Source organism: Dipodomys ordii, unplaced genomic scaffold, assembly GCF_000151885.1.
Source record: "Dipodomys ordii isolate 6190 unplaced genomic scaffold, Dord_2.0 Scaffold25, whole genome shotgun sequence".
NCBI lineage: Eukaryota > Metazoa > Chordata > Mammalia > Rodentia > Heteromyidae > Dipodomys > Dipodomys ordii.
The window spans coordinates 12,242,448-12,253,013 of record NW_012267241.1 but is presented as its reverse complement, the minus strand read 5'-3'; the positions used below and the strand labels follow the sequence as shown (position 1 = coordinate 12,253,013).

The following is a 10,566-nucleotide window of genomic DNA, read 5'->3' as shown; positions in this document are numbered from 1 at the left end:
ATTGAGTAGAAAGAAGTAAAGAATCTTGAGAATGCTAGCATATTTAGCTAAGCAGAGAGAAGCCTATTTCTGTTTAGTTTGCATTGTTTTGTTTTGGTGATTGAGCAGATCAAGTGACCTGTTAAGAATATTCCATAGAGCTCATGTTCCAGTGGTCTAATCTCTCTAGACAAGGTTCATATTTGTGTGGGTTACTTATTCTCCCTTTGTTGACTAAGTCAATAATCAGGATCAGCAGGTTTGGAGTCAGATTGACAGGGATCAGCAGCCTGGTTTGGTAGAAGGGAGTATAAAAGCCCTCAGCCCAGGATCGGCCATCACAGAAATCCACTAACTCTTGACAAGATGGCCTCCCATCATTTGCTCCTTCTTTGCCTCGCTGGGCTGGTATTTGTGTCTGAAGCTGGCCCTGCGGTAAGTGTTTGATTCTGTGAAGTCCATGTGCATTAGATGAAGTATAATTGTCTTCTTTTGGCTTTGATAATCAGCTTGTTTGTAGGGTAAGGGTACCCAGAATTTAGATTTAATAGCATTTGATTGAAAAGAAATGCAATTGCTCAGAGCTTACTGAACTGGGGCTTACACCTTGGACACTTTCTTCTCATGCTTTGATGCATTGAGTTTGCAATGTTTTAGCACCTTTGTGTCCTCAGATAGGTGAAAGACTTAAAGAAAAGACCACTAACATCAAATTTTCATAAAAGCATCTTTTAATAAAATATATTGAAGAAAACTGCATGTTGTTATATTCTAGACCTTTTGCTAATCGAAATATTATTGCTATTCTAGACTAATATTTGTTTTGTAAGCCCTGAATATGACTATAAAATTGTACAGTGACATTATTTTATAACAGGAAATTACTAAAGTTACAACTGATAGAATGATCTCAAGAAAAACGATTCTGTTCCCTGGCACATTGCATCTTTTTAGTAATTTCACTCAGAGAGGCTGAGCAAAGCAACTGTTCTCAGAGGGCCTATTTTCTCTTTTAAAATTCATTATACAAGTCCCTGGTCGATAGCAGCATGTCTCGAGGCAGAAACCATTCTTGCTTTGGAAACAATTAGGTCTGTGTTCTACTGACTAGGGAAGCTCATGAATTGTCAACACATACATTACTGGTAATGGAATCAGCATGTACTTCTGGCTTTGTTCCAGATTTCTTGCCCCTACTCTGAATAATTCTGTGGACTTCTCGCTTGCCTTCTCTGTGCCCAGGGGTGTCCTCTGATGGTCAAAGTCCTAGACGCTGTCCGAGGCAGTCCAGCCGTCAATGTGGCTGTGCAAGTGTTCAAAAAGGCTGCTGATGGGACCTGGGAGCCATTTGCTGCTGGGTAAGCTCCCAAAGGCTTGCGGTGAGACTGGTTAAGCCTTTCCACTTCCAGAGCACTTTTTAGGAAAGCTCACATCATTCCCTAAAGAATCTAGGAGTAAGTTTGGCACTCTTGGCTTATATCTGTAATGCTAGCTATTCAGGAAGCTGAGATTCAGAGCCAACCAGTGCAGGAAAATCCATGAAACTCATATCTCTAAAACCAGCAAAAAGCTAGTAGTGGAGATGTGGCTCAAAGGGTAGAGTGACCACCTTGAATAAAAAAGCTCAGAGACAGTGCCCAGGTCCTGAACTCAAGTCCTAGTATCAGCACCAAAGAAAGGGAAGAGAGAGAAAGAGAGGGAAGGGAAGGGGATATGAGGGAGGAAGGGAAGTTGAAAGGGGAAGGAAGGAAGGAAGGAAGGAAGGAAGGAAGGAAGAAAGGAAGAAAGGAAGGAAGGAAGGAAGGAAGGAAAAAGGAAGGAAGGAAGAGAGAGAAAGAAAGAGAGAGAGAGAAAAAGAAAGATTGATTGATTTAAAATGTGGGCAAAGGCCAAGTGATGGAAAAGGAGGATACTCTCTTCTTTCATTACTTAGCTGCAAGTGACCAGGAACTAGATAATCACTTAGAGCACATGGAGTTTGCAACCCTTACAAATCACAGATCATTTGAAGAAGGTACTGAAAACTATACTCCATGCCCAGATAAATACTCATCAACATACACACACACACACACACACACACACACTAATATGTATATGTATGTATATGTATATATATATATGTGTGTGTGTGATTTCAGGAGTTTCACAGATTTCCCGCCTGGATCATCAAGAACCCAGGGTTTTTGCCAAGCTTAATTTTTTTTAAAAAAGCTAAAGGAAGGACATGTCAGACAAACTACAGCCACAGACTTATCTGACAATCACCCATTATTGGTGCAAAATGACTTCTCACCTACATTAGACACTTTGAAGTATTCACGATGGTTTTGCAAATTCTATTAGCAAGAATTCCAAAGAAAACAAATATTAGAAAACCTAAGCAAACTAACCAAAAGGAAGAACAACTAAGAAAGCTTCAGCACTACGCATTTCTGTCTCCTGGGAAATGAGTTTCCATTGTGTTTTAATTGAATCCCAAGAAACACAGTATAGGTCTTTACCCTTCCTTGGGAAGATCATTTTCTTGGGGTGGTTTTAATCAAGTTTTTACTTGTTAGTTTCTTCATGTTTATATAAAATGCTAAACACCATATGGAAAGTGGTTAAGGGAATATTCTAAGTGGGAGATAGAATGGATACTGAAAATATTTAAATGCTTAGTGAATTTTTTGCACCAAGACTCTCTGTCTCTCTCTCTCTCTCACTCTCTTTCTCTCTCTCTCTCTCTCTCTCTCACACACACACACACACATACACACACACACACAACAAAAGGACGAAATGGGGGCAGAAACAGTTAAAGTAACTAAAAATAACTTTCATTTTATCTGACTTAGTTTTTGTAGTCTAATGGGGAGCAATTTCTAATATTTCAATTATTGAGTTGGTACCTATACAGAAATAGAAGTTTCCCAGGATTTGTTATTGGTAAAGAATTACCAACAGGATAAACACATAAAAAGGAAAAGAGTCAGACACAGGTTCTTTGTACATTGGGCTTTCCTTTCTGTATACAGATGCTATCGTCTTGGGGCTGGAAGTTGGCTCAGTGGTAGAGCACTTGCCTTGCATGCATGAGGCCCTGGGTTCAATTCCTCAGCACCACATAAGCAAAAAGCTGGAAGTGGCGCTGTGGCTCAAGTGGTAGAGTGCTAGCCTTGAGCTGAAGAGCTGAGGGATAGCGCCCAGGCCCGGAGTTCAGGCCCCACGACGGGGCCAAAAAAAAAAAAAAAACCCAAATGCTATCATCTTCTGGAAGATACTCTCATGCCAGGGGTACAAGAGTGAGACCCTGCTGTCATGGGTCAGAGCAGTTTCCAAGGACAGTCATGAACTTTCACCAACCTGAATCCTAAGTGTTGTCATTATCATTATTAATTTATTTTTATTATTTATTAATAATAATATTAGTGTCAGGGATTGAACCCAGAGACTCACACCGATACGCAAGAGCTTCCCGATTTTTACTTTGGCACTTTGGATATTTTATGTAATTGTTCTTGGGTCCTGGGGCTGGAACTTGGGGCTTGAGCGCTATGCCTGAGCTTTATTCCTCAAGGCTAGTGCTTTATCACTTGAGCCACAGTTCTACCTCTGGCTTTTTGCTGGCTAGTTGGACATAAGAGTCTCACAGATTTTTCTGGGTGAGTTGGCTTTGAACTGGGTAGCTAGGATTACAGACATGAGCCACCAGTGCCTGTACCTTGAGGATATTTTAAATAAAGATTATATCTAGATCTTTGTTCTCATATTAGCAAAACTCTACACAGAGCTTTTTGAAAATTTTCTAAAAGTTTCAAAGATCTGGTTGAAGGAAAACTAATTCTATACCTACACATACAATTTTAATATATTGTACACATTTGTGTATACATATTTTACATATAAATTTTCATATGCTCTTTGTATATCACACATATGAATATGTACATATGTATATATGTACATATAATATATATTATATATTTTTTATATATTATATAAATTTTTATATATTATATATTTTATATATTATATATTTTAAAATATACTCTATATCACACACACAGACAGACACGTATGCGAAGAGTCCCTCTGCCAAGCCATTTGTTCCCTTCATGCCTAACCTAACCTGGACTTTTGTGCCTTACAGGAAAACTGAAGACACTGGAGAGCTGCATGGGCTCACAACAAATGAGAAATTCGTGGAAGGTGTGTACAAAGTGGAATTAGACACCAAATCCTATTGGAAGGCCCTCGGCATTTCCCCGTTCCATGAATACGCAGAGGTAAGTGGGCAGAGCCTTGAGTTAGTTTGGGTTTTGTTTTCAGGCCCAGGAAATATGCAGGTGCACTCAGCACCCCATCAAAATAGCTCAGGGAAGCTGCTAGAGCACTTTCCAGAAGGCTAGTCCAAGTTCCTTTGACTTGCAACAACCAGAAATTTATAACACTATGAAGAACAAACCTTTTCCCTGAGTTTATCAAGAATATTTAGTAGCATGATATTCTGTTCAGCCCACTTCATGTGAATATTTGTTTCTTTGCTAAAGAAATATTCATATGTGGCTTAGTGGTAGAGTGCTTGCCTAGCATGCATGAAACCCCAGGTTTGATTCCTCAGTACCACATAAACAGAAATGACCAGGAGTGATGCTGTGGCTCAAGTGGTAGAGCAATAGCCTTGAGTGAAAGGGCCAGTGCCCAGGCCAAGTTCAAGCCCAGAACTGGCAAAAAAAAAAAAAAAGCAGAAGCAGAAGCAGAAGCAGAAGGAAAAGAGGAGGAGGAAGAGGAGGAGGAGGAGGAAGAGAAGAAGAAGAAAAAAAGAAAAAGAAGAAGAAGAAGACAACGCAATATTTATGTTTGATTATGAGCAGCACTTCAGATGTTATATAACAACATAGTGCTCCATTTTACTTTCAGGACAATAATGGCAACATAGCAGATAAATTTACCTTGTGTGCAGAGCAAATATTCCTTGCATTTAACCTGTTCTATCCTCATGACCAACCCATGATTGCCTCCATTTTACAGATGAAGGAAATGAGGCATGGGAAATGCAAATAGCTCATTACATGACTAGTAAGTGAGGGATCAAGGTGGTATGTCTCAGAGCGTCTCAGAAAGATTTTTTCCTGTGAAAAGCCAAACTGAAAAAAGAAACCTCTCAACCACTCAGAACCATATTGTACTTGTATCTTTCTCTTTCTCTCTGTCTCCCTTCCTTCTTTTTCTTTCTTCTTTCTTTTTTTCCTTATCTCTCTCCTCTCCCATCCTTCCTTCCTTTCTCTTTCACTCTCACTCTCTCTTTCTTTTTTTCTTTCTTTTGTGATGTATGGGACCCAATCCTGGTTCTTGTTCACTCTCTCTACCACTGAACTACCACCAGCTCCTAAAATGATTGTTGCTGCCTTTTCTCTTTTTTTCCATGCTCCAGAGACAGAGGGGGCAACCAGAGAACCGTGTGTGTGTGTGTGTGTGTGTGTGTGTGTGTGTGTGTCTGTGTTATGCATTGCACATATACACACACACACACATACACACACGCGCACTGCTACTGGGACTTGAACCCAGAACCACCACTGTCCCTGAGCATTTTTGCTCAAACCTAGATCTCTACCACCTGAGCCACAACTCCACTTCTTTTTGGTGGTGAATTGGAAATAAAAGTCTCACAGACTTGCCTTCCCCCGGGCTGGCTTTGAACCATGATCAGATCTCAGCTTCCTGAGTAGCTAGGATTACAAGGATGAGCCAGGCTTGTTTCAGGTTCAGGCTGGCTTCAAACCTACTATTCTCCTGCTTTGGCCTCCTGAGTGCTGACATTACAGTGTGTGCCACCACATCCAGCTTTATGTTTGTAGCCTCTGGTTCACATTGTTGAGCTACGAATGCTCATACAGTTAAATCCTTATACAGTGGAGCCCAATCTCCTGGCCTCTTCCTGCTCTTCACTTGGTAAGCCATTGAAAACACATGCTGTCATGGAAATAGAATCCAGACATGTTGGTCAGAGTTAAAGATCAACTAATTCCATCAAAAATAGCTCAGCGTGAAAGGCAGCTATTCTCTCTGGCTTAGTCATGGAAGAATTTTCAATGAACATAAGGCACCTCTTGTGTTGTCAGGGAAGTTATATGGACCTTTTGGACTTCCAGGATACACAAGTGGCCAAGGGACTACCACCCACCCCCACCAAGAACCATGTCACTGGCCATTCCTTAGCCACACCCCAGCTGAATGCAGAAAAAAATGAGCTGATCCTAGCAAAGAGATGGCAGCTCTTGTTTCGAGCCTTCCCTGTGACTCATGTATGCTCTAGATCTCAGCCCCATGAGGCCATCTGAAAAGGTTCTCTTCCCAAAGATCCATATAATTGTTCTATTGGGTCCTTTGTCTGTTCTTGACTCTTTTTAAATATTCAATCAGCAAACATTCTCAAAATAAAAACCTTTCATGTGCTGAGCGTCGTGCTAGAGGTTCAGAAGGGAACACACACATCTGCCTGGGGAATGGAAAGAAAGGTAGGATGTAAGACATCTGCGGTGGAATCAGGAGCCTGGCTTGGAGTCTGAGGGGACCAGAGAGTGGGAGAGGCATGTGCCTCCTTGCTCCAGTGAGCAGGGCATGGTGGCTGCTGCACTAGGCTCCTCCCAGAGAGCTGCATTCCATCCGAGCTGGCCACCTCATCGGGGCCAGTGGCCCAGGTGGCTCCTATCAGATTTCCAAAGGAAAATTAGAAAACTTCCTCTGAACCATTAGGCCTCTTCCCTTCATGGGGTTTTGATCCCATATTGTGACTTTTTTCCAAGTTTTAAAGAAGCAAGGACAAGGACTCTTTCCTGGTTGCTCCCAGAGATTGGCCTTAAAGGGTTGCATTTGTTTTCGGTATGGTTTACATTCATCCAGGTATCCAGTGCCCTTTGGGAACAAAAAGGCTTTCTCCAGAGTGTATCCAATCCAAGGCCTGAATCCAACAAAAGTAATATTCCACACACCCTCACCACCCTCGGTTTATCCCAGCTCACCTCACTCCAGGCATCTGGGTGTGTCTCAGACACTCCACTGAATTTGAGAAGCGCATGACTAATTAAATGCAATGACATTTGAATCCACAATTTGCCCAATCACAAAGCTTAAATGAGCTCCAAAGCCTGCATGTACATTTCACGATTCCAACAAGATGTTCCACAGTTTGTGTTTTAAATGGAATCCTATAAAGCTTTTATCTAGAATTTCACTGTTCCATAACCAAAGATGTATGTTTTTTATGCTTAAAAAAAAAAGTCAAAAGAAACCTCTGGGGACAGGGGACTCTTTCCCAGTGTGGTTCTGTTCATTGTATCCACTTGGCAGTCACTAATACAGAAGTCTGGTTTGGTTATCTGTAACATAGAAGGATCCTTTTCAGCTCTAAAATTCTAGGTCTCAAAAGCTGTGGGTGGAGGCTTGGCTCTGGTGGCTCATGCCTGCAATCCTAGCCACTCAGGAGACTGAGACCTGAGGACTGAGGTTTAAAACCAGCTTGGCAATAAAGTCCAGCTAAGTGCCAGCAATTAGCCAGCAAAAAGCCAGAGGTGGAGGTATGGCTCAAGTGGTAGAGGGCCAGCCTTGAGTTAAAAAAAAAAAAGCTAAGCAAAATTACAAGGCATTGAGTTCAAGCCCCAGTTCTGACAACATTAAAAAATTTTTTAAAAAAACATAAAAAGCTATAGTGGGGTTGGTAGTCCCCATTCCTACCTCAGATACCACTGTTTCCATTCTCCCCATCTCTTCCTGAAGCTAAGACAATAGACAAGAGCCTTAAGGTTCTCTGTGACTCCTCACAGTCAGGCAAGGGCCACCCAGACTATGGGTGTGAAGTTCAAAGCAAAAGGCCTAGTTGTACAGGTATCCTTGGGGCTCTCTCCTAAGAAATGCATGGGGCTCCACAGGCTTAGCCTGCCAATGTATCTGGATTTTTGCTATTGGGTCTAATCATTCCACCCCGCAACCCCCAAAAAACACCCTAAAAATCATAAATATGGCACTGGACTTCCAGCAAAACCTCTAAGTGTGGCTCCCACTCTTGAGCTCTGTCTCGTTCTCTCTCCTAGGTGGTGTTCGTCGCCAATGACTCTGGCCATCGCTCCTACACCATCGCAGCTCTGCTCAGCCCCTTCTCCTATTCAACCACTGCTGTGGTCAGCGACCCCCAGCAGTGAGGGACCCGAGGGAGCAGGGATAGCATCTTCTATAACCAGCAGTATTCCATTTTTCTAAAGCAGTGTTTTCACTCTGTAAACTACATTAGAAACTCAGGAAGAGACCATTAAATGTTACTGTTAAAAGAACTTCTTGTTTCATTTGACCTTCATTTTGTATCCCTCATGGTTCCATTCCTCCATGCCCACACCCAAATTTTACAGAGAAGCAAAAGAATTTTAGAAAGTCTCTCACCAGAGAATTTGGGGTCCTGGAGAACCCAAAGGTATGTATTAAGCAAGATCTTCAGCCATTAAAACTATAACATTGTGAAGCCATTCAAGAAAGCTTTATTTTCCTACAATATTTGGTTGGGGAGAGGGAGGGGGAGAAGAAAAATTGAAAGGGCCCACTTTACCCTAGGCATTTAAGTCCTTCACTGATTTCAATAGTAGTGTATAGGCATGGCTTAAGTACCCTAAGTTTAAACTCTAGTACTTCCCAAAATCATTCATAAATGAAAATGAGTAGTGAAGTACCAGTGAGGTCTATCTACAGCTCCTAAGTCCCTCTGAACCAGCATAGATCAGCTTATCTGGCAACCAGCTCAAGAAGAGACATAACCAAAGAGTCTTCATACATTGAATTTATTCCCACCAATCCAAAGTTTATAAGAACACACACATTCTAGGCACTACAGTAAGTGGTCCAACTGTGAAGAATAGGACCTGCAACTATTTAACAAGCTCATGAGCTTTTGGGAAGTATGACATTCATCGTGGACTGACAGGGACTGTGGTCAACACACCACACCAAGGGTATGAAGCGGGGAAAAGCCCACAGCCTAGAGAAGTCAGAGAGAGAGAGACCCAGAATAGTTGCCGGACTCAGAATAGTTGTCCCTCCATTGAGCATGGTAGTATGCACCTGTAATCCCAACAGTCAGATGGCTGAGGCATGGTGAGTTTCAGCACAACCTGAGTAACATATAAACAAAAAATAAATAATTTTTTAAAAAAGCATTGCTCAATCTGAGTTGTTAGGTAAAATTAAAAAAAGGAAATAAAAGAACAGAGTTCTAGGTAGAGACTAGGGATTACAAGGCCAGACTGAGAGAAATAATTTGGTAAACTGAAGGAATTGCTGGTGTTTTTGAATGTCTACACGAAAGCCTATTAAGGTAGGTGAGATTGTATTGCTATATTAAACCCCTGAGATCTCAACTGTTTATTCCATGCTCACACCAGGTCCAATGCAGTCCTTGCTCTGGTGATTCTACACGTGACTTTCTTCCAAAAGATGCTTTTGAGATCCAATTTAATTTAGTCTAATGGCTTCAAGGTCACCCTGGTGACATCTAGCCAGCAGAGGGCTCTCAGAGATGACATGTCACACATGAATCTCATTGGCCCTTTACTGACCAGAGCTAGTGACCTGGTGTCACCATCACAGAGTACCTGACACTGAATGTCTTAGGAAGAACAGAGGCTGCTTTTGGGTCAGTGATCTGTATGCTAAGAAGTCCAAGAACATAGCACCAGAATCTGCTTGGCTTCTTGTTCAACTCATGACAGAAAGCAGAAAGGCAACTAGGCACACTTGACAGAGCCAAAAATATAACGGAAAGCCTTGCTCCATTATAATCTGCTCTGAGGAGCTAATCCAGTTTCTCCAAAGATACCTACTAATGCAAGAATTAACCCAGACCAGCAAGAAAAGAATTCATCCATTCATGAGACCTCTACCTGTATGACCTCAATATAAACATTTCCTCTCAACACTGCCTCTCTGAAGAATTACAGAGTTCCAACATGTGCACTTCTGTGGGATACATTCAAACAGAGCACATGGTTCCATCTAGATGAACAGATGTGCCTTTGGCACAGTCTTTTTACAGAAAACTTACCTTCTGGAAGAGGAGCAGTTATCTACATGATCAATAACCATTTCTGCCACAGTCAAGTTGGAGTGGTAGAAACAAAGAATCACGGATCCATTGCGCATAGCCTTGAAATCGATGACCTATGGCATTGGTGACCCCCTTGTGCCTGGGGAAAAGAGAGCTTCTGCATTGGCAGAATCTCCAAACAGGATGCCCCATAAACCTGCTTTAGACATTTGGCTTAGGCCTGAACATACCTCTATTTTCCTCCCAAGTCAAACCTGAAATCTTGATACCCTCTTGGTATATTGAGAAAGCAAGAGATTTGAAGAAAATGGAATGTAAGTTTGGGCTTCTGAACATATATTGAGTTTTCCCAAAATATGTGATGAATTGATATTTTCAGTATGTTCAATGCTGTTAGCAAGTCCTTGGTTCCCTATATGTTAGGTTAATCATGATCAAACCGCTTTGTAGATGAAATAGTCAAACACTGACAATTCCATAAGATTCAATCTGTTACCTTTATTGATTGCTTA

At 41.6% G+C, this 10,566-nt stretch overlaps 1 protein-coding gene across 1 annotated transcript; it reads left to right on the top strand.

Annotated features, from left to right (window-relative positions):
* Window positions 1–311: 311 nt before the first annotated feature.
* On the top strand, window positions 312–8,292 carry Ttr (transthyretin). Its single transcript, XM_013014861.1, has 4 exons — window positions 312–414; window positions 1,222–1,337; window positions 4,115–4,250; window positions 8,058–8,292. The coding sequence occupies exons 1-4, from the start codon at window positions 346–348 to the stop codon at window positions 8,163–8,165; spliced, it is 429 nt and encodes a 142-aa protein (XP_012870315.1). The 5' UTR covers window positions 312–345; the 3' UTR covers window positions 8,166–8,292.
* The last annotated feature ends 2,274 nt before the right edge of the window (window positions 8,293–10,566 follow it).

What these genes read in the sequence shown, in the direction of transcription:
- Ttr (XM_013014861.1), top strand. Translation starts at nt 346, where the DNA reads ATGGCCTCCCATCATTTGCTCCTTCTTTGCCTCGCTGGGCTGGTATTT. An exon ending in TGGGAGCCATTTGCTGCTGG is followed by an intron (nt 1,338 to 4,114) that starts GTAAGCTCCCAA and finishes TGTGCCTTACAG; the next exon opens with GAAAACTGAAGACACTGGAG. An exon ending in CGTTCCATGAATACGCAGAG is followed by an intron (nt 4,251 to 8,057) that starts GTAAGTGGGCAG and finishes TCTCTCTCCTAG; the next exon opens with GTGGTGTTCGTCGCCAATGA.